The sequence below is a fragment of the Metarhizium brunneum genome, chromosome 2, assembly GCF_013426205.1.
Source record: "Metarhizium brunneum chromosome 2, complete sequence".
Classification (NCBI taxonomy): domain Eukaryota; kingdom Fungi; phylum Ascomycota; class Sordariomycetes; order Hypocreales; family Clavicipitaceae; genus Metarhizium; species Metarhizium brunneum.
The window spans coordinates 5,552,098-5,575,705 of NC_089423.1; the positions used below are offsets into that span (position 1 = coordinate 5,552,098).

The window sequence follows — 23,608 nt, forward strand, 5'->3', positions numbered from 1 at the left end:
GAGTGGTTCGGAGCTTTGGGGAGCAACAATCCAACTAACTGAAGAGGCTGGATGATGCTCTGCCCGACTGGCAGCAGATAAACGGGTATAACACATACTATCATGGAACGCCTCGACATGCATAGTACAAACACTTTCATCTCCGCCACATGTTTGAGACAATATGTGAAAGCAGAGAGCCACTATTGCATACTCCGTACAAAAAGCAGCAGAAGGATCGCAACGTATGGCCGGAAAAGCTGCAAATTGAGAAAAAAAAAGAATACCGAATACGTCGAGACTGCGGAATAGTCGACAATGACTTTGGGACAGCTGTGTCGCAAATGTGAGACTCAACTTCCAGTAATACGCGGTGGATCCAACAACGCCTTCGTCCCGATTCAGCTTCAAGAATTGCTTCTTTCAGTGACCTGTCAGGGGCCGTATTCCGTCTCATCCAACAATCGGGTTGCAGACGGCGCAAAAGTCAAGCTAGCAAGCCCAGAAATCGGAGCCCTGCCATCTGCATTTCCAGAACGAGTCTCATTCTGAGCATTATTACTTCCTCCAACTTTAGTGTCTGGGGTGACTATGGATGCATGAAGCAAGTACGGAGTAGCGGTAACAGATATTGACCAGATGCATAACAACGCCACAGGATACCGAGGGCAGATGAATAAATGCATTTTGCACGTCATTATCGGAATCTAGAGATTACGCCCGCCGAGAATATTGACAGGTGAAATATGACGATTTACACAAGCCAAATTTCCGATGTTTTAGATCCAATTGATTGGTTGCATGGTTCCGAGTCTATCGGGAGCAGCGTCAGAATATTGATAATATTTGATACATCCCGCCAGGGGCCTTGTCACTTTTAAGCAGCCTTCACTTTGCTGTAGTAGTACTGACTTTTCTGGTGAGGAAACGTCCAAATTATGTCTTGTTCCCCAATTTGTCCATGCTCTCTGGCCCGCGCTTCCTTCCTTTCGAACCGGGCCGAGAAGGGCCTCCTCAGCTGAACCAAAACCTGGGCAGCTGAGTAAAGCCGGTAAATTGTGCAATTATCCGGTTCAAACGTAGTGGATACGACAGAGGAGACCATTTTACCTCCACAAAAGAAGGTGAAAAAAAGTTCGATGAAAGTTAATTTGAGAGCACCCGAAGCACTATTGCCTCAGCTTGTCATGAAATCAGATGATCTGGTAAGCCACAGCGCCGCTTCATAGTTTGTAGTATCTCGCAACGTCTAGGGAACTGTCAGTCTGTACCATTCTTCTCGTTCGCGTAGATCATAATATTCAGACTCCGGGGGCTCACAGGAGTAACGGTCGAATTTGAGAGTATCATGAGCTAACCCAGCGCTTGGCCGAAATGCCGCCACCATAGTCGTCTTTATCAGCATGGTTGCCAGCTGAGGAGCCTCAGAGCTGAGCACCCTACCCATGAGCTGCATATCAAGCGATGATCATGTACTGGTAGTACGGAGTACTACATACTCCATGCGAAGTAGTACTGCCGTGGCCATTCGCATCCTAGGAAAGACCCAGTTCCAAATTTCCGGGAACCACTGCGATGGGACATCGTCATGCCTATTACGGAGTAGACAGGCTTGGCCATGGAAGCTTCTAACAACTATGGAGTACAACAAGCAGAGTTCTTGGCAGATAGAGCTTGCACTCATTTCCTTTGTTGCCGCCGGACCTAGTGATTGTGAACTTGAGCCATGCCTGACGGTCCGAAAAGCAACGGGAAGTGAGTTGAGGTGAGGGAAAATTTCCAGAGATTGCTTTAATTCAAGTATGGACCGTTGAGATGGGGATATTCCGATCTTGTCGTTTCTCCGCGTGGGCTCCCACACAAGATCCCAGTAACAATTACTAGTAGAATGTTGCTGCGGAGTACGGAGTACTGCTGCAAGATCTTGCTTCTTAGGCAAGGGATATGCAGTACTTTTCCTTGTGTGAGAGGTAGAAAATGAGTTATGAGCAGCCAACGAGGGCGCCTCCAACCGCAACCCAAAAGTGTGTGGCACGGCCTTCGACATCGCAGAAGGAAGGTCTCCCTTCACTGGCAACACTAGGAAACTAGTACATCACCGTCCCAACTTTCTTCTGGGGTTGTGGCAACCGTCCCATGTCCGTGCACCGGCAAGGGCCGGCAAGACTCACGTCCGAATAGCTTGCCCCCCAGCAGAACCGTGCCGTGCCCACAATCAGTGGTGTCAAGTGTCGTCAAGCTTAATTAGCTTTCGAAGCTGGGGCCGCCCTAACATATGTACCCAGTGTCAATGCTGATTAGTGATGGATTTCAGCGCGTATTGTCAAACGGGACTGGTGTCGATTTTCTGCGGCGGGTTTATATTGTACTATAATCCCATGGCTGTGGCCTAGGCTGTGATGATGAGAAACATTTTCATGGCCCAACCTTGGATTGTAAAATTAAGGAGAGGAATTCGCGCGCACCAGCATTTATTGCTTTTTGATTTTTGATGCTGCATCCCAATGTACGGGGTGCCATGATTGCCGCCCGTTTCCAGCCACAAAAAGCAAAGTCAACGACGCACTGTGGCAGTCGACATGGCTGTACTAAACCACCGCCGCTGCAGAGACAGAAGAAAATAAGTTGCTCATTGCCGGCATGAGGTACTCCGTACTGCACAGCACTCCGCAATAGGAGTAACAACGAGACAAGTCGTCAAAGATTGACATGAGCCGCGTAGAATACTACAATGTTAGCATCGCCCACATCGGAGCAAAGGTGTGATTGCCAGTCGAAGGAGCTCTCGAGTACGAGGTACGGAGTATACGGCCGCCACTACTACCTCGCTCGTCGGCATTTTGGGAGTCTGGGCGGATCCCGTGAATATTCGCTGCCGCCCTGTTAGCTTCTACTCCAATGATATTAGTCCTGGGCTCGGACTGCCAACAAGTTGCTTTGCAAAGTACAATATTCGACAAGACCAGACGCCACTAACTAGTACTCAGCAGTATGTTGATGCTACAGTAGTAGTGGTGTGATGCAGCAGGTTGTGTCGTTGATTCGGGGCCTCTGCACGCCGGCAGCTTGATGCAGTGTTTTCGTCGATGGGCATTGAAGTGATGGCTCAGGTGTCACCTGCAAAAGCCGGCGGCTCAGGTCCCAAACCGACGGGCTAGCAGACTTGGCGCTCGCTGCTTTTGCCTTGCCTGGCTTTGGCAAACTCTGAGCTTAGCGGAGAGGATGCAATGATGGCATGACACAGCATCGCCGGCCCTGCTGAGATTGTTTGTTCCAACAATTTTTGAAGGTCGGGACTCGTCGAATGCAATGTCTCCGTCAAGGTCCAACGGCCTTGGGAGTTGGGAAAGAGCGTTCCACTGGGCCTGACGATTGGCTCCTGCTCATAGATGTATCCTTCTTGCCTTTCAGCACGGACCAACAGGCACGTCTCTGCAAAGACGATTTACGAGGATTTACGAGGGGGAGGGGAACAGTGATGAATGCTCCGTCGTCGTCTCAATTGTCTAGGTGAGAAATCACAACTGATCAACTTGTATTCGCTTCTACTGCTGTGTGGCTCACTTACGAGTTCAGGCTGAATAATGAAAGCCACCGGTAAACAAGCCACGGGTTCCTCGCTGCCGCCCGCCGCCATCCTGGTCCCCGCCGCCTCGGCATCGTCAACTAGTATTGCCCTCCCATTGCGTTTCGAGCCACACTCCGTACTCCGTACTCTGTACCGAGTATGGAGTTATGAACCATGAATCTGGGTCTCAGCTGCCACCAAGTCACGGGCCAGTCATGTCATGAGCTCGTCACCTCGCACAGGGTACGGATGTCAAGTGGAATAGTCCCCTAGGCCTGTCGCCTCCGTTCTCTCCACCCTCGCGCACGGTGATAGCGGGCGGGTTAAACACGCAGCCGCAAAACTTGTTTTGTTTACTCTTCATACTCGAATTGGAAAAGGAAGAGGGAAATCGCAATAGTTTGCCAATCGGCCGATAAAGAAGCATGCGTAAGTCGCCACCCCAGCCATGGAAGAAAAAGCATGTGGCCTCCCTCACTTGGCCCGCCTCAAGCTTCACGCCTCAAGTTTCAACGGCCGCAGCAAAACTGCTGAACCGTTGAGGGGCGCCGCATTGACGACACCCAAACGGGTTTGGATCTGTCTATCTTTTCGTCTAGCTGCGACTCTAGCTGCGACTCTAGCTCTTTCGTCTCGTCCAACCAGCCCAGTCTTCAAAAGCGGGATCCACCACCCCTTGCGGCACCTAAATCGGACCCAGGAAGCAAAATTCGTCCAAAGACAGGCCGCTCTGGGCGAGGTCTGGGCTCGGTGGTTGGCGGGCCAGAGGAACAAGTAACTGCACGTGGCGCCTTGATTACTTGGCTTCCTTCGCTGACGAAACCCTAAATCATGGTGGACTTCGGTATCGCCGACTCTGGGGGGAAAGGGGGCAACGATGCGAACTCGCCCATGAAATCGTTGTTCGACTCCTCCGTCCAGAACGAGTACCCGGATATCCGGACCAGCTCTGGACTGGCCAACAAGCGCGCAAAGTAAGGGCAAGTTGATCTCGTACAACATGTTGACGGTGCCCTATGGCACATGCGGGACGGCTCCCAGCCCTGTCTTGGTTGCCACACGACCTGCCAATGATCTACATTACAGCTCCCTGGAAGAGGTAATTGCTTCAGGGCCCTGCGTCCTCTCCTGGGCCCAAAAGCAAAAATGGAGTTCCCACCCCTGACTCGCTGTAGTACTAGCACCGTCACCCCAAGTCGTCCCACGAACATGCGGATACTAAGTGGCCCCTACCAAGATATGCCCACTCGTCACGTTTTTAACAGCAAGATTGCTTTTCCCTCCTCCGAAAAAGCAGTTCCTGGTGAAATCCCAGCGATGGAGATCGGCACATTCAACAACTGGGCTTGATGTCCACCCCCGCTGTCAAGTCAGTGCCATCCTCATTGCACGGTCTTTGCAACACCTGGTAGAGCTTTCCGGGTGGCTTGCCGGCCGGTTGAATGGATTCGAATATTTATCAAGCCAAGCCCCCCATTTCCCCATTGCTCAATCCCGTCGTCCAGTGTCTTTGCTTGACAGGATACCACCATCAGGACTCGTGCGTTCTGGTGTTGACAAACTCCGGGCATCGACACGCACGTCCTTTCACTCCCCATATCCTTTAACCTCCATCCCGTCCCTTCTGGCCGTGAGGCGTGTGCCGTTCCTATCCTCAGACATATCTCGAGCTGTGAGAACACAACAGACACAATGGGCTCAGAGTTTGGGATCACCCCCGACACCAAGCCGGAGGTTCGGCTTGATGGCGTAGGCATCTTTTGGATTGTCTTCGCCGTGACATGGACTGTTATCCTTATTAGCGGCATGGCATTCTTGTGGACGAAGCGGGATATGCCTATTCTCCGAATCAGAGGCCTGGGCTTATCATTCACAGCTATTGCATTTCTTCATTGTTACTGGGTTGCCGTCACCACAGGCTACGTGTACGGTCCTTTGATGCCAGAAGTTGCCGAATTCTGGATCATGAGCATCTGGTTCCCCTTTGGCATCGCGCTGTTCCACGCCTCCAACAGTCGGTTCTTGTACGTCGCCAACGCTCAAAAACAATACGTCAAAAAGACGGGTGACTTGGGGTGGGATGGCCAGCGTCCTCGGATCCGCAAGACGCTTGTCGCCAGATGGAAGATGCTCCCTTATACGCAGAGAGTTTTGATATTCGTCGGCTTGGGCATGGTAGCTCACGTAAGTATTCCCGTCGCAGAAAGTAACCAAGCAAGCATGCATCACAGCCAATTGCTCACAAGAAGTAGCTTTCCCTCACCATCTTCATGTTCCTTATTTCTCGTAAATTTCACTCTGGCTGGGGCATCTCCGGAACTGAAGTTACCGGCACTGCTATGGAGCAAAAGGCTGAGCAGGGTCGTGGCTGGGAGTGGTATGTTGCAGCTCCCTCTACCCAAAGGCGAATGGGATTTGATGAGACTAATCCGTGGTATCATGAAGGTGGCCGTCTATCTTTTGGCAACTATTCTGGGCTTGGATCGTTGCTCCCGTCATTCTATGGCGCTCTCGGAACCTGCGTGACACCCAAGGTTGGCGAACGCAGACCATTGCTTGCTGCTTGTCCGGGTAAGGAGACTCGTCTCATTGTAATATCTCCCAATCATCTTCAAAATTGTGCTAACTGTGATATAGTCTTCATGCCTCCCCAATGTGGCTCATTGCGCTCTATGTTCCCGGCATGGCTCCTGTCAACAATTACTTTATCCCTCCGCAATGGTAGGTACGCCACCGGTTTGGCCGACGTGTCATATAGCTAATCTGTCTCTTCAGGATCGCCATTGCAATGATGATGCTCGAAATCTTCACCGTGTTCATTCCCGTCTGGGAAGTTCGGAGGCAACAATCCCTTTGCCAGGAGACCCTCGACTCCATTGCACGCTGGGAGTCCCGACAGAAGTCCGTTCAGCATAGTGGGAAATCTCTGCACTCTGGCACTAGTTCATCTTCATGGATGGGTCGTACCAAAGCTGGTTCAGTGTCTACCACTGGTGGCAGTATCTTAACCATGGACGCCCTGGAGCACACGTTGGCAAAGAACCCCGAGCCTCTGCAGGAGTTCTCTGCTCTTCGAGATTTCTCCGGTGAGAACATTGCCTTCCTCACCCGGGTTCGTGAGTGGCGTGCCCAGTACATTGTCAACCCCAGCCTCAGGGAACCGGTTAGGGACGAGAAGGACAGCGAGAAAACCTTGACTCTGTCGCGAGAGTGCTTCGAGAGCGCCCTTCGCATTTACATCGACTTCATCAGCAGCAACAGTGCCGAATTTCAGGTCAACCTGTCATCACACGACTTCAAGAACCTCAAAGCAATCTTCGAAGGGGCCGCCCGCGTTGTCTGTGGCGAATGCAGCACGCCAGACCCCGCCACTCCCTTTGCTGACGTACCTAAACCGCAGAGTGAATCGGGTGAGACTGCTCGATACTGGGGCGACATTCCTGAAGCTTTCAATGAGGGTGTCTTCGACGATTCCGAAATGAGCATCAAGTACCTTGTGCTCACCAACACATGGCCCAAGTTTATCAGGGAGAGACGCTCATTTGACGGTGCCAGCAGCGCGGAGGCTGGTAAATAAGGACTGCAAAAAACACCCGACTGATCCGAGGTTTATGTATCTGATGTGTCAACTACTACTATATGGGTAAGGGGAAAACGAGCACGCGTTTTATATTGCTACTGTATCTATTTAATCGCCACAAGCGAAATATATCCACTTCATTTCCCGAACCTCGTATGAGGTCGAGAATTCTTGTTGTATATGTATATATATAATAGTCAGACTCAGGATCATGTTCTGTATCAAGTGTGTACTTACCTCTGCTGTAAGCGTGCCCCATATTAAAGCATAACCGTGAAGTGTGGGCTGAACTCGAACAGACCAAGTCCATTGTCATCACACAGCCATATTATATATCATACACCAGTATCCTGGTGTACTCTTGACAGAGCGCGAAGATTATCCTACCATGGGCCATATGTCTATATAGAATTGTTGACTTACCCAAGAGATGCTTGCTGATAAGACCGATAGACGTCATCCTGCATCCAAAGACAAGCCGGATCCCAGATATCCTTGAGCAGCCACATCAATTGACCAACGGCTTAGGCAGGAGGTATTCCATATCACTGATCGAAGCCCCCGAGAGGGTATCGGTAAGAAGACCTGCCAAACATGAGGCCATTGTGGGAAAAGCATGTACGAAATAAACCCGTCCTGTTTTTCATAGACACAGTCTGTCGACTAACCCGTAAGTGATACGGTGACTTTTTTGTTCGCGTCTGTATCATACTTCGCCTTACTAGGCATATTTGGCAATGGTTCATGGTTTCATCCGTACTCATTCGGCAGCTTCTGTAGGGTAGCGAATCTGAAACGAGCCCAAGTTCCGTGGTGTTGACGGGATGTGAGGATCCAGGGCGTGCGACGGCAGTCAATAGCTAGGTGAGATGAAATAGTCCCCGAGAAGAGTGTCAGTTTCAGAATCACGATTCTAGTTTCCATTTGAGTAAATGGAATCAATGCTAGAGTCGGCTCTTAGCACTGCAGAGTGTCGACGTACGTACCGGTGTTGTTTCGGCTGAAATGCCCCTACAGTCGAATCCATGTTCCCCATGCTCATTCCGACGTGGAGCAATAAGGTGCGAAAATAGGCTTAATATTGCAAACACGGATCAACGGCGGATGGGCAGGCATGCGAAGCCAAGACGGTAGTTGTTACGCCTAGTTTCAAGTTTTCAACTAACCATGTTGATTGTTCCAAGGCACTACTGCTGGCCATGTATGCTGTGTCCCGTAGCGTACCTTAAATAAAGATGCAAGTGTCAACGGTCTTTACAATGGCTGGACGGTGTACCAAAACAAGCAGAGGGAGTTTCGGGGGGGGAGAAAGAGAAAGAGAGAGAGATAGAGAGAGAGAGAGAGAAAAGAGGGAGAAAAGAACACAACGGAGGAAGGAGAGAGAGAGTAGATGAAATCCCCACGCTACGTCAAACCCACCCCCGCCTGTCTCTCCAACTGGCAACACCAGCATCACACATCATTAGACTCGCATAGAGACTCCTCGCAAGGGCAAAACACTCCCCACAAACGCGTACGAACACGCTCAACGATCAACAATCGATCGCACAGCATTTCAAGTTTGAAACCCCCGCAATCATCGCCGCCGTCCCGCTCCTCTTCCCCGTTTTATCACGGCATGTCCTCGCGCGGAGAAGCCCAAACCCCAAACCCCAAACCCCAAACATGCCGTGTTCCTAGTCGCACATCACACAAGGCCAGTCAATGCCCTTGACGCGACTACAAAAGACCCCAAAACAGCCGCCGCACCAAATAAGGTCAAACATGCATATGGTAATCTCAGACTCTCAGACCATTGGGGGAAATAACATGAAAGAAGGACTAACACAAAAATCCAGGGACACCAGAACAAGAGCAGGAAAATCCACTTTTTGGTGACGACGAAGACACGGGCGGCGTGCCTCCATTTTCCCCGCGTTGTCTGTACGACGTTGCGCAAAGACAGGAAAGTGGACTGATGGGTGCGAATGTGAAAAAGAAGGGTGATATTGATAGAACGAATGCGGTTTCAGTTTTCTTTTTGGTTGTCGCTGAGACGGTACGGGTAATTTGCATGGAGGCTCAGTCTTTTTCCCCCGCGTGTTTCTGTTTCCCGCTACAGCTGCCAAAGCATCCGTTGGGGGCGGCAGGTTCATCAGTTGTGTCGCTTTTTTTTTTCGTCCAAACAAAAAGGGCGTACCGCACAGATGAAAACGAAGTACGGCTCGCGGCTCAGGAGGGAATTTTGGATGAAAATCGGGAGTCCGGGACAAATGAGGCAGGCTGATTGTGTATCATCGACCGGCGTGACGGGTTTCCGCGTGAACAGGCCCAGGTGGACAGAGAAGGAGAGTACGTGATACCACGTCACAATGACCGACGTCACCTCTCTCTCTCTTTCTCTCTATCCTTCTTTCCTTCTTTCCTTCTTTTCTTCGCTCTTATTTCGTTTGTTGGTGTGTTGATGCAGGACAGACATCAAACACGGGCTTGGCTGTGTCATGCCCCAGGCAAGGAAAGGGTATCATCACGTGTAGGGCGGCCCCGGATCGCACAAGCAGCGATCTGGAAGATTGACAATCCGGGGCTTTGACCATCCGGGGTTTGGACCGTCCGGGGTTTGGACGTCTGCCGAAATGAGCTGGAAGATACTATTCCCAGCATCACGAGCATCCCTGCCTCGCTGAAAGGAGAGAAAAAAAAATATGAAAGGCAAATCTCCGATATTGGTGTGCTTCTCTTTTTGCAGGTCCCCGGAGGAGCCCGTCCTTTGAAACATTCTTCAACTCTTGGTACTCGGTACGGAGTACCGTAATCCTGGATGCGCTTGGGCAAATCTCTCTTCTCTCTTTCTCATCCTCGCCCTTTTGTTTCCCAAAAGTCGCCCACTAATTAAACGGGCTTTCTCATCACAATCCTCCTACTCATCACCACCTCCCCCCTTCCCCGTAATCCCTTCCCTCCGGTCCCGTCCACCCACCCGGTCTGTCACCAGGAGGAATACAACCATTTTGCATCTGAGACAAGACCATGCATACCGATCTTTGGGTAGCCTACCCTATGGCCTTGGAGTCGCCCTTGAGGAAAACCCCGGGGGAGCAGGACTTTCAAGAAGGGAAACGACGGGAGAAGGGGAGCGGACTCAAATGGCAAGAAAAAGAAAGGAAGCAGCGCCGGCGGCGATAGAGTTTCGCTGTTGAGGCCGTTTACGGTGTAAGTAGAAACAAGAATGTATCCCTTTTGTTTACCGCTACAGAATTCCAAGACAAGGGCGTGTGCGTCGAGCAGGAGAGACCCTGGCCGTTTGCACGTGGATACGGAATCATGGCCATGACTTGCAAGGCATGGACTACAAGCTAATAAGGCATACGTCGCGAGGCTCGTGAGGCTTGAGAAGCTGGGGGGCGTTTCAAGGAAAAGGGAGACAGAAAGGCGGCGAGGTAGAGAGAGGCGAGAGAAACGAGAGATTTGGCTTGGCTTGCTCGAGGACACGAGGCAACGTGGTGAAGCAGAATCAGACTCCCCGAGCGGCGTGTGTACCTGATTGTACCTGTTTGTTTTCGCCACTGGTGCCGCGATTGTCTTGCAGGGTTTTGCTTCTACCGAGTTCCGCAGCAATGGGAGAGCCGGGATGTGAATACTAGCTCCGTGCTGGATTGGGGATTTATTTTTTCTTGTCTTCGGTTTCTGACTTCCCTTTGTTTGCCCCAGGGCGAAACCTAGCAGCCCGTCCTGCCGGTTCGCCCTGAATTTGACATGTCAGTTTACATTGGTACTTGGGAGAATTGTACCGAGAGCTTCTTGTTCGTCTTGGGGCTGATGCATTTCAAGCCGTCTTTATCACATTCACATTTTTTTTTGGGGCTATCTGCGTCAATTCCAGAAGGCATTGAAAAATTTTCTCAATCTTTTTTCTTTTTCTCTTTTGTCCTGTTCAATTTTCCATTGGGGAGCATTACATTTCAGGCACGGGAGCAAGGCCCAGCTGCGCCGTGGCAGACTGTGTTGGAATGTCGTGCCAAAATTGTGTCTCTTCGAAATGGTAACCCACCCAGGGGGGGGGTGCGAGCACTGAGCACTGAGCACTGGGCACTGGACAGCATCTCGGATCCAGGCTTTTGGACAATGCTCGGTTGCATGTTTGCTGCTGTCTACCCTATTGCACGTTTCCTTGGCTGGTTTTACTTGCCTCAAGTAAATGGCCAAGCAAGGCGATGACATTCCGATGACATTTCAAGGCATGGCCGGCGTAAAGACAAAGCCATGACGTTTCAGTTGCAGGTTTGGCATGTCCACGTCGGTTCCCCACGATGTTACTCGGTACTCCGTACCTCGACACGCATCGCTCAATGCCAGCAGGCCAAGACGGACATGGAGCATGGGATCGATAAAGTAGATAATAATAGCCAGACAGGTAGTACTGGCTGCATGGGCTGCACGCTGCGGCCAGCGCAATCGAACCGGGCCCTGCCCCCTTTGGTTCTAGAGTGGCCATGCGTTGGCGAACTTCTGAGCCTCGATCTGCAATCATGCCACAGTCGTCGTGCTGCATGAAGACGACTGGACGCGCAGAAGTTCCCACTCCCTCCCCCTCCCCCCCCCGTTGACACATGTTGTACTCCGTACATGCGTGGATTTCTCGTGCAACCAGACTCTCTCTGCCTGGCGGACACGGGGGGAGCCTGCACAGTCTTCCGCCGCAGACGCAGACGCAGACGCACAAACTGCTGTAGGGCCTCTTCTCCTCATCCCTCGACGTGTTTTTGGAGTCCGGTCTCCCGCCACCTTCTCTTCACCACGCGCACGCCGCCCCATGTGACGGACGGACGGACGGGTCGATGGAAGGAGAAACTCGCGCTCGCGTCCCGGGCCCCCCCGTCTCGAGCCCGGTTCGTGCGAACCGATGAACCCCTCGAGTTTGCTGCCCAGCCCGGACAGTGCCGTGGATGCCGGCCGGGAAAAAGGTCTGGTCGCAGTGCACCACCACAGAGAGGGCGGCTTGGCCTTGTCCCGCGGCATTTTTTCTCCCAGTCGCCCTTCACACGCCATCATTTGACTTGGTCATTCGCCGCGGCCAGCCTATCTATCTATCTGCCTGTCTGCCGCCCTGCCACGTGGACGGGGGGCCATGCGACACTTTCCGTCGATGCCAGCATCGGCCACTGACCCTTGCTTGACTGCTCGGTATGACATGCTGCGTCTGTGCGGCCGTAGACCTATGCAGCAGGCGTATTTTCTAACATCCTTCTTTCTTTCTTTCTTTTTTCTAAAACAAACCTTTTTTCTAAAAAAAAAAAGTTTATTCTATTTTATGACTACTGCTACTATTATTATTGGTATATATCCATGTGCATGTGAACATATATAAAAGACTCTTTTCCTGCCTGTTGCATGGTCCCATTGTGTTGCATCGCGAGTTGACGATCCGAACCAGACTACCATTGGGGTTGGTTTGTTGTCCTTGCCAGCGCAACATCGCTTACCATCCGGAGTAACTTGGGGGGACGGACTGAGTGCCTTCAACAGCAAAGGCAGGAAATCTGTCACTTCGGACGAGTTGCCCTGCTGAGTTCGGCCCAGGATTCAAAGTTCAAATGTTACACTGGGCTCCATATCACCCTGAGCTGAGTTGGACGAGTTGGACGAGTTGCCAAGCACTTGCCTCAGTTGGTTGCCTCAGTTGGTTGCCAGCTTATCTAGCTGTACCCAGCGACGGCAACTCCCTATACGAGCACGGCTTACATAAATAAACATGGACGGTATGTTTTACGAGCCGGAGCCAGAGCCAGAGCCAGAGCCGCGCGGCGAGGTTGGACGTTTCTTGCATCATCGGCGCAATGGGGGGCGCAATACACGGTGCACTCTGACAGGACGGGCAGGCGGGTTCAAGCGGTCTTGTTGATTTGACTATTGCCTTTCAATGGCTCTATGCACATGCAGCCTCGCGTAGCGTCATGCGGGTTTTTCTTCAATGGTAAGCTGATGCATGTCGTTGTTGTCAAGCCCACCCCGGTTTCCTGGTAACCGCCCCCAGCCACTCACTCGCATGCAGCCTAAACTGGGCTCCTGATGTCGGCTTTTTTTGGACCTTTCTCAGATCCTTAACGCTTAACGCTTAACGCTTAACCAGCCACACCAGACAAGCGCAAACCCTCGTTGTTCCTTGCTGAGTTAACGGCCCCGCTTGGCCAGGAACTCATCCACACCCTTCCGCTTCTCTTCCGTGCCGAACGTGGTGTAGTACAGCTGTCGTTCAAATAGGTCGTCTCTGCATAAGCCGTCGGCTGGAAGGCAGGCGAGAGAACCATTAGTTTTACACAAGTATTCGGTGAATCAAGGCGGAAACAAGGGAAAAGGGAAGAGGCCAAAAATGTTGAAGAAAAAAAAAAAATCAGTGCCATACAGCACTGGGTCAAAAACTCGTCTTAGCAACGATTGATTCTCACCTCTGCAGATGGCCTCCTTGGCCAATTCAAGCGCCTCTGCCCCATGCGTCGTCAGCGCCGTCGCGGCTACAATGGTTTGCTGGAGCAAGACACCGTCTTCCATGAGCTCGCATAACAGGCCCCATGACAATGCCTCCTCGCTCGTAATTGGTTTGCCCGTAAGAATGGTTCGCATAGCCTAAAAACGTGAGCAAGAAGAAGCAGCGCTTAGTACTCTTGGCTGCCTCCCAATCGCTGGGGCTCGAACGAGATGCCTCCCCACCAAAGGACAGGCATCCGTCTGGTTGATCGGAGTACTACTACTTACTCGAAACTTGCCAACCGCAGCGGTTAATCGCTGGGTGCCACCCGCACCGGGGATAAGTCCGCGTTTCGTTTCTGGAAGCGCGAAATATGCAGACTTTGCGGCGAAAATCAGGTCACACTAGATATCGATGCTCCTTGCATTAGCCACATGGTGGTTGACTGCCAACGCGGCGGAGACGACCCAAAATGGCCGGATTCGCTGCAGCATCGGGAACGGGGTAAAGGTGTTTTTTCTCTCTCACCATCAAGGCCACCTCGAATCCGCCGCCAAGCTATGATAGACGCAGAGTTCATGTAAGTTTAAGTCTCCAAGAAGGCTTGGAGCGGGCCGACGATCCCGTTGAGTAGTCGGCCGCGCTAACAAGCCATGGCTGGGGTGACATGTCCTCACCGCTGGTCCATTGACGGCTGCGATCAATGGTTTGCGAACAGCGGTCATGCCGACGCACAAATTCTCCAGGTATCGACATGATCGGGCACCAGCGGAGTCAAGGTCGGCAATGTCTTTGAGATCGGCGCCGGCTACAAGAGAGAGAAGAAGCACCAGAACATTAGTCGTCGTTGGAATCTTCGGACGCCAAGGTAGCCAGGGTGGAGCAACAGGAGTGAGACGGGTAAGCCAGTGAGTGGTGAGGACGCCTGGCCAAGTGGCTCACCTGAAAAGAAGGTCCCGGTGCCGGTTATGACGATGGCTTTAACTGCCGGATCTGTTGAGGCCGCCTCCAGCTCAACAAGGAACTCGTCGAGAAGCTGTCGGGAAAGGGCGTTCCGCTTCTCGGGCCTAGTGAAGGTGATGAGCCTGACACCTTGGGCAGGTGACGTGGCTTGGACAAGACCAGACGCAGACATGTTGGTTGGCGATGGATGCCTTCTCCGTTATGGATGTGGGCGTTGAACCTAGAAGGGTGACGGAAGCGATGAATGGATGATGAACAGCGATACGGTGGATCGGTACAACCAATTACCTTGTCAAAAGATGTAGATTGGGTCTCTCTTCGTTTTTCCTTGCCTGGATGCAGGCAAAGGGAGAGCGAGGCGACAGGGAGATGGTGATGAATGACGCCGTCAATGAGCTGTCCTGTTGCACACACGGATGACCAGCACCGTGGGGGAGGAGACGTAGCTTTGTATGTAGACGGACGGGGGCAGGGATGGTCAACAGCAGCAGCGATAGCGCTTGCAATGGGAAACGGGGAGCGGACAATGGGCAATGGGCAATGGGCAATGGGCAATGTGTGACGGGAGACGATGGGATTGGTGATGGGGCTGGGTCAATGACTTGAATTGTTGGAGAGGTCGTCAAGAGGTCAACGGTGGTGAGGCGTGGTGGAGTCGACAGGATGCGGTTATATGTAGCATGTTCAGGTATTGGACCAGCCACCTGCAAGGCGGCGATTGGCCGGGATCCAGCGTCTCTGTGAACGATGCTCGACTGCTTCTGCGAACCGATGCGGGAGAGAGGAACAATTGTTTCTGCCACAGGTCATCTGGGCCTGAAAGGGGAAAAGTCTAATGCCACTTCCTACGGTATACGAGTACATACGACAAGCAGCTGACGCCAAGGATGCTGATGAATGCCAGCAACTGTGAAACAATATGGAAGCTGAAATAGGAGAGAACATTGACAAGAGACAAGTTGAACATTTAGAATCAATGGGTGACGCCCGGTGGTGCTTGGCGGCGCCTGGTAACACCTGGGGTAAGTTGTCCAACATTTGAACCTGGGCCATCAAACACGAGGGCAGATCCAACCAAGGATCCAACCAAGGATGCAACGAAACAGTTCGCTCCTGCCTCTGTGTTTGCACTTACACGTGAGAGCAGGCTCGTAACTGCGACTGCGGGGTCTATCTGGAATCACAGACAAACAGGCATTAATGATATGATATTGTCCAGTTGGGCAGTGCTCCGTACGGAGTAGTACTAGCCGTATCGAGTACGTACTCTGCTCGCAGGTGCCGCCGTAATGGGAAGACCGACAAGGACAGGTGCGAGTCTCAAAGTGGGGTGTGGATGGCATCTTTGTTGAATATGGCAGGAGCAGGAGCCTACCAGAGCAGTCTGGTCTCAGAAGGCAGGACCTGGTGCCTGGTATCTGGCGTCTAACGCCTGACGTTCGGGTGTCAGGTCTATGCCCATGTCCATGTCCATGCCCATCTCCGTATGCGAGCCTTTTGAACATGGCCATGGCATCAAACATTGCCTTTGGCTCTTGGACCTTGGTATAATAATGCAAACGCGGTGTTACGGCTTCTTCCTGGAACGACCCAGGTACGTACTCGGCAGTCCGCCCCAAGTGTCAACCTGTGTGGCAACCTTTGTTTGGCATCACCTTTTGATCTCAGTTGGCATCGGCTGGACCTGCATCGATTGTTCCACCGGCCACATCTCTTTCTCCTGGAGGGGTTCGCGCCGCAGGAACAAAACAAAACAATACGCACAATATCTCGAGTGTGTTATTTTGAGCATCTCGAAACCTTGACGCAGAGCCGCATCATGCTCGCCGCGCCCTATGCCCCCGTTGTCCGTCGTCGTACGCACGGCCTCGCACTGCTTCGGATTGCTTGACCTTAACTCGAGCAACCCGGCACTTATTGATACCTAAGCAATGGCGTCGTCTCATCCCGCTTCTTTACTTTGCATGGGTATCTGCAAAAGGAAAGCCAGACCGGGCCAGAAAAGCCAAGGCCACGAGCGCATAATCAGTCACCCAAGGGTCAACCAAGTTGCAAGGGCCAACTCCAGGATCATCAAGATAACCGAAACAGTTTTTGGTCTGATTGCCTCACCGTGTGTCAGAACCCACGCTGACTGTATGGGACAGCGCGAAAGCCACGTTTGATCGCCCGATGGATCCTGTCATGGCTACTTTCTTCAAGTACGAGCAGAGATCATGCAGGCCGGGCGCCACACACGCCTCGACGTCTGTAAGCTGTGCCTTGGTACATGACATGGCGCTTCTTCTTGTCCTACGCACATTGTGCACACATCTTGCGTACATTTTGCATATGCTGTGGCTACAGAAATCTGCTTCCATGGGGGGCTTCCCATGTGCGCCCGCCTCAGGCCACACGCCTGTTCGGTCAACTCTAGTTACGAATTACTTTGGCCAGCGTCCATGGTGACAAACTTACTTCTGCTACGTCTGGTGCTACCGGCCGAGTGGACCTCTCCGTCACTGGCTCTTCCAACAAGCCACACTCTCACACCCGGCGTCTGCTGTCTACTCGGAGACGTGGAGCATTGATTGAGTGGTGGTGGGGACGAGGTGCAACTGACTGAGACTTGAAGACTCTCTCTCTGTCTGCCGAGTACATGAACGGAACAACTGCCAAGGACGAGGAAGATGTTGCACACAAGGAAATAGAAAGGAGCCGGCCTAGACCTCTTCTCACATGTGCAATCTGGCATGGATCCCTCTAGAGTGCCAGCGTGAGAGCCGTCTCCATCTCACTTGAGCTTACCTCGACGCACCTCTCCATCGGATGGCAAAGGCCGCCATCCCATCCTCACCTGAAGATACCTGGGCTGTCTCACCAGGAGAGACTGCGCGATCGAGTTTGTGAATTATCAGCTCGGCAAGAACCCTTGTGTTTTGGCGAGTCTCAATGAGCCCTCTACTGTACTTCTGGCCAAAGTACCAATCTCTCTTACCCTTTATGGCGCTCCCGTCTCCCGTGGCGGCATTCCACAAGAGAATGGCGCTCCGGCCTGTAGTATTGCTATCCGATACAGGCCCGACCCTGCTTGAAGTCACCCCCCGCCTTGCGCCGTGAACACACGCCCCGGGCCGGGCTATTATCGCTTGCCGCGAAAGCGCTTTTCAATTCATTTATTTATTGAATCTTTTCTAGACAAAGTTGCGACTACCTGGGACTTGGCAAACGTGCCTACACACAGAGGGTATTGTCCGCGGTTGTATTATCCAACCTTTGGTGCTGAGCGAGTGCCTGCATCTGCCCAAGGAGCGGGAGACTGCGCTCTGCCAGAGCCTGGATCTGGAGAGCGGCGACCAGAATTGAAAGCCTCAATAGCAAACTTTATAAGGCCAAATGGCAAATAATGACTCCACGCCGAGCGCCAAGCATTCAAAGCATCGCAAAACCCTGCTCAGCTCCCTCCATGCTGATGCGCAGCGGGCAAACTCTTCTTTTTCGATGGCCTATTATTTCACACCATCGACACCCCGGAATGATATGCCCAGTGGCCGACTTGACCCGCCCACACCCCCGGGTGCCCCCACCCCTCCCCAAAGTTGACAGGGGTGTGTCTGCATTAAACATTGAAGTACTTGGCCCATGGCCCATGGCCCATGGCCCAATATGCCTCGAGTGTATGCATTATTGTGAGGCGTATGGCAGGCCATTTTCCCGGCGCCGGTTCTCTATGCTCACATCTCCAAGAACCATCGGTAGTCGTTGGGACCCATAGGTGTTCACGCTCCCTGAGTTCAAGTGGTTCAGCATTGGCTCCAATTCAAGTACCCTGGTCCAGCAAACATGCGTTCTCTAATGTAGCATGTAGCATGTAGCATGTAGTTAGCATCCGGCATCTTTGTCGGCGGGCCTAGTATCAGACTAGGATGTGCGATGCAAAGCTTCCCACAAGCCTACCCCAATGACCCCGTTGATATGGCCGAGTTGCCCGGGGACGCAGTGTACTTGGTGAGGAGAAGCATGGCAAACGAGCTCAGGGAATGTACTGGCAAAACTATTTAAAGGGCCATTCCCCTTCCTTTGCCGCAGTGAAAGTTGGAAGCCCAAGTTTTCTTCTCCAACTACTACTCTGTCTTTCACCTGCGAGTTGGCCTCGGAGTTGACCTCAGCCCTCATCATGAACGACTCAAGGAAACCTCACACCATGGTCTTGCCTACTAGGGACTTTACCCATGGTGAAGCATCTTATTGTCCCTTCCCTACCGTCACTGCAGCCTTCCTTCACCATGCTGCGGCTATTCCCTCAGCCAAGGCTGTTAGAGACTTGTCTGCTAATATAGAAAGGGTGCTTACATATCGGGAGCTAGCCATCCATGCGCAGTCACTTGCGTCACGGCTGCGAAGGTTGGGCGTGGGCCCTCACCAAACAGTCCCACTGGTTGTCAAGCGGGGGGCTGAGATGGTAATTGGTATATTGGCCATATTGTCCTGTGGTGCACAGTATGTGCCGCTTGATGGTGGAGTCGTCCCGGATTCTACAATCAAGCTTGTTGCGGAGCAGTGCGGCGGACAGAATGTTGTCTGCATAACTTCAACCCAAGACCGCATCAAAAAGCTCCTGCCTACGCATAGCCCCGTAGTTATTGAGCAGACTCCAATTGAGGATCAAGAATATGATGCTCCAGAGTCTTGGGTTGATCATGCGTCTGCTGACGGTGGATGCTACGTCATCTATACATCTGGTTCGTTCAAACGCTTCTTTTTGTAACCTTGTCGCTTTTCCACATAGGGCGAGGCTAACAGCTTTTTTTCCCCAGGAACCACTGGAAAGCCAAAAGGCGTGGATGTTACGCATAAAAACGTGACCAACCTTGTGTGCCTGTCTCCCGGTGGGCTGGGCGTCCAGCCGGGAATGTCTGTTGGACAAGTGCTCAACATCAGCTTCGATATGGGTATGTTCTGCCGTCATTTTACAGTAGAGGACTGAAGCTGTCCTGTTCAATGGCCGTCCGTGTACTAACTGGTTACGTAGCTGCGTGGGAGATTTTCTCCTGTCTTTGCAATGGCGGCACGCTCGTTCTCAGAGGCTCCAAGTGGGAGCCTACAGTTCGACAGGTAAGAGTTCCCGCGCCGATTGTAGCCAATTCTTGAAACCCAGAATTTTGACTGACGGCAACACTTGTCGTGTCTTACTAGCTTGATGTATTCATTTGCACACCCACAATCTTGTCAAAGTACCACCCAAAACTATATCCCAACATCAAAGTTGTCGCAACCGCTGGAGAACCTACCTCTCAGGACCTGGCCGATCTCTGGGCAACATATGCAACATATTGGAACTGTTGTGGACCCACCGAAACCACCATTGTCAACACAATGTCGAAGCATGTCGCTGGCGACCCTATTTCCATTGGCCGGCCGACTCCCAACAACTCGGTTTACATTTTAGACAATGACGGCAGACCCGCGCCCGTGGGTGTGGCTGGTGTAATGTGGGCTGGCGGCCACGGCGTAACTCGTGGCTACGTGGGGCTTGAATCCAAGACAAAGGAAACGTACATTCCAGATCCGTTCGCAAATGACGGGTAAGTGACCGAAAATCACCCACACGGTTGGTATGAGGCAAGACCGCTAATTGGTGTCTCACATACAGATCCAACATGTACTGCACGGGCGACCTGGGCAGGTGGAGAGAAGACGGGAACATTGACATCTTGGGCAGAGTGGACGATCAGGTCAAGGTCAAGGTATGCGAATCTGAATATCGGCCCAGCGTCGTTCCCATTGATTGGTTTCAAAAACTGACTTGGTCCCTTCCCAACAACTCCAGGGTTTCCGAGTGGAACTTGATGGAATATCATCTTCGCTGGCTTCCGCACCTGGAGTTACCCGTGCAACCGCCCTTCTCATCGAGGGAGACATCCATGGGTTCACAACGCCATCGGGTCAAGACGAGCAATCGATCCTTGCCCACACGAAGAAATTGCAGCCGTACTATGCCATTCCGTCCAAGCTTCACCAGCTTCAAACGTTCCCCACTACAGCCAATGGCAAGATTGACAAGAACGCTCTCCGTCTCATGGCTCTTGCGCCTGAACCAAAGCACGAGACACAGAATTACGACGAGGAGGCTGCCATCGGCAGCGACCAGAGCACTCTGGCCGAGGTTAGGTCCATATCGACTTCGTCCACACTGACAGAACTAGAGAAGCCCAAGCTCGACATTTCCAAGGAGGTTCCGGACAAGAAACTGCCCAAGCATTTGCGAGGGTTCCGACACCGTATTGCCATCGTCTATCGATTTCTATTTAGTCTCATTGGCCTGCTCAATGTTGGTGCGCTCATTGCCCTGCTCTTGGTCAACCCAGGAGCCGAGTGGCTCGCCACCCTCACGGCGGCCAACCTGGTCCTTGCGGTTCTGGTCCGCCAGGACGTCGTCATCAACACGCTCTACACTATTACTTGTTCTCTCCCCAAGTCGGCTCCCCTCTGGATGCGAAAGCGTTTTGCAAAGATCTACCACCTGGGAGGTGTTCATTCCGGTGCTGGAGTGTGTGCCACCGCGTGGCTTCTCGGGTCCACATTCCGGTCAACAGTGGCTTATACACAGAACAAGACGAATGATTCAATTGCAACCATCATGGTTTCATGGATGCTGTGTGTATTGTGCTGTGGTCTGGTGGGATTTGCGTACCCTACATTCCGGAAGAAGTACCACGACCAATTTGAGGGAATTCATCGGTTTGTTGGCTGGACAGCGCTGGGTCTGTTTTGGGTACGCACCATGTTCTCCGTGCGAGATGTCACGCCGGCTGGTGAAGACTTTGGACTTGCACTCGTGAAAACGCCAGGATTCTGGATGCTTGGTGTGGCCACCTGCAGCGTCGCCTCCTCATGGTTTTGGCTGCGCAAGGTACCTGTCAATACTGTGCCGCTTTCGGACCACGCCGTCGTTCTTTCGTTTGACTATACGGTTCCCGTGAATGGCAGCTTCACGAGAATCTCAAAACGCCCACTTTTCGAATGGCACTCATTTGCCACGATTCCAGCTCCGAAGCCGTCAGCTATTGCCGAGAAGCCTGGTTATTCTCTCGTTGTTTCGAATGCCGGTGACTGGACCAGGGATTGCATCCAGAACCCGCCCACTCAGCTATGGGTGCGTGGCCTTCCCACTTGTGGTGTTATGCGAATTGCTACTTTGTTCAACCGCATTGTTGTTATCGCCACGGGCTCCGGAATCGGCCCTCTGCTCGGACACATTGGCCAGCCCAGCTGCCCGACTCAGCTCATCTGGTCAACACCAAATCCTGAGCAGACGTTTGGCAAAAAGGTTCTTGACACGATTTACGACTCTATCCCAGATGCCGTCATTCACGATACCAAGAAGCTGGGTCGCCCCGATCTGGTCAAAATGGGCTACAATCTAGCCAAAGACTTTGGAGCCGAAGCTGTTATTATTATTGCAAACGAGAAGATCACCAAAAAGGTGGTCTACGGCCTCGAGACTCGAGGACTTCCCGCATACGGAGCCATCTGGGATAGTTGAAATGGTGTCGCTCAACAGTCGTTGCACCCCTCATCCTGCGCTCTCTTTTTTTTTTTTTCCCTCTTTTTGTCGATTCTGGCCTGCGAGAGGCAGATCTCCGGGCCGCAAACTCTATCCAATTGATACCCTACCACTCTCTGTATAATGCCCCAATGCTATTTTTGCATATATCAACGGCGGTTGAAATATGGGCGGTCTAGTCATTTTTTTGTTCTCTCTCATTGTTTTTGGAGTCATTGTCATCGACAGTCAACAGCATGTGAACATGGAGCACGGAGGGAAATTTGATCTGATATAGAACTTTTGCTCTCTCTTTTATTTTTCCTTTGTCCTCTTTTTCGTTTTTTCATTTTTATTTTTACGGCATGGTGGCAACTTTCGTTTTGTTCTTTGTTTAGACGCGTATAGTATTTACAATGCAATGAACCTGCCACGGTGGCGGACAGTTATTGCTACGTTTTGTTTTGTTGGCCGTTTGTGTTGTCCTTGCCGCAAGAAGTAGTATCGGGGACGGCATTTGGGGTCCCATCAGATCTGGATCTAATCTGGAAATCTGAAGCGGCCCCACTCTTCGGCGATGTGCGGCTCTGTCCGGCCCGGTGCTAAGCTAGTGGACCTGCCACACCGGCGGCCCGTTTTGTGCATGATATCGCATGGTACGTACGCGTATGTAGTGACTAGTATCCACACGCACCCATCACGCTGGTCCCAGGAAAAGAAAGCTCTCTAGCATCTGGCGGCGGCTAGCTGCATGGGAGAGGGCGTGGCTTCAAACTGGATCGATCTCGTCCCATGCACGAATGCGTTGCCCTAGGCCGCCATGGCACGTGGCTTGCAGCAAAGAAGGCCCCGACGGGTCCAACGCGGGTCCAACGGGGGGGGTTCCATCGGTGTAGCTGGGACCAGAATAGCACGGGAGCTGTGTACGCCGAGTTGTAGTGGTACCATGTCGCAACCTGGTGCCCGTGATAGGGCTGCCAGGACGAGGTACGGCGCCGGCCTGGCCTTGCCGCATGCTGTGTCTGTGTCAGTCCTGGACCGGTCTCGTCACATACATGTTTGCTGCTAGAGTGGGAGGACAGCCGGCCGTCAAGAGATGAGTGACACTTGGGATACTGGAGGCTGGGGTGCGGATACGCCCCCCCTTTTTTTCCCTTTGGGTGAGGGGGTTTTTCTGGCCCGGCGCTCTGTGGCCTGGTGTATTCTCGCGACGGGCGTCTTCTGATGGGATGGGAGGGGAGGGCTTGCGTGCCTTGGGGCAGCGGTAGGATATACGTTGGCTGGTGTTGAGGTGCGTCCGCGGCATGTTGCGGTCAATGAATGGGGTGTAGTGCGCGTCTGGGGGCTGGCTGTGCCATGCTGTGTTGTGTCTGGGGCGGGATGCGTGCCTGGATCTTGAGACGTGCGTCGACGTACGCGGGGTAGAATGGCGGGAATGGCTTGACTATCTGGGTCATTGGGGGGAGTAACGGGTAACGGTTCCTGAATCCTGGGATGCTGTCGAAATAAGTGTGGCGGGTGGGTGTATAAGCCTACGAGTGATGGCAC

General features: G+C 52.4%; 3 protein-coding genes across 3 annotated transcripts; 2 read left to right on the top strand and 1 right to left on the bottom strand.

Moving 5' to 3' along the window:
- Positions 1–5,239: 5,239 nt before the first annotated feature.
- Positions 5,240–7,124, top strand: G6M90_00g046280 (uncharacterized protein; the record flags this gene model as incomplete). The annotated part of the gene is made up of 5 exons (XM_014689269.1): positions 5,240–5,731; positions 5,800–5,924; positions 5,993–6,118; positions 6,185–6,268; positions 6,323–7,124. The coding sequence occupies 5 exons, from the start codon at positions 5,240–5,242 to the stop codon at positions 7,122–7,124; spliced, it is 1,629 nt and encodes a 542-aa protein (XP_014544755.1).
- Positions 7,125–13,277: 6,153 nt separating this feature from the next.
- Positions 13,278–14,707, bottom strand: G6M90_00g046290 (uncharacterized protein; the record flags this gene model as incomplete). Its single annotated transcript, XM_014689270.1, has 6 exons — positions 13,278–13,390; positions 13,553–13,730; positions 13,860–13,976; positions 14,101–14,130; positions 14,250–14,380; positions 14,515–14,707. The coding sequence occupies 6 exons, from the start codon at positions 14,705–14,707 to the stop codon at positions 13,278–13,280; spliced, it is 762 nt and encodes a 253-aa protein (XP_014544756.1).
- Positions 14,708–18,691: 3,984 nt separating this feature from the next.
- On the top strand, positions 18,692–22,060 carry 5MOAR (Adenylate-forming reductase; the record flags this gene model as incomplete). Its single annotated transcript, XM_014689271.1, has 6 exons — positions 18,692–19,256; positions 19,332–19,466; positions 19,547–19,629; positions 19,711–20,099; positions 20,168–20,261; positions 20,345–22,060. The coding sequence occupies 6 exons, from the start codon at positions 18,692–18,694 to the stop codon at positions 22,058–22,060; spliced, it is 2,982 nt and encodes a 993-aa protein (XP_014544757.1).
- Positions 22,061–23,608: the final 1,548 nt, after the last annotated feature.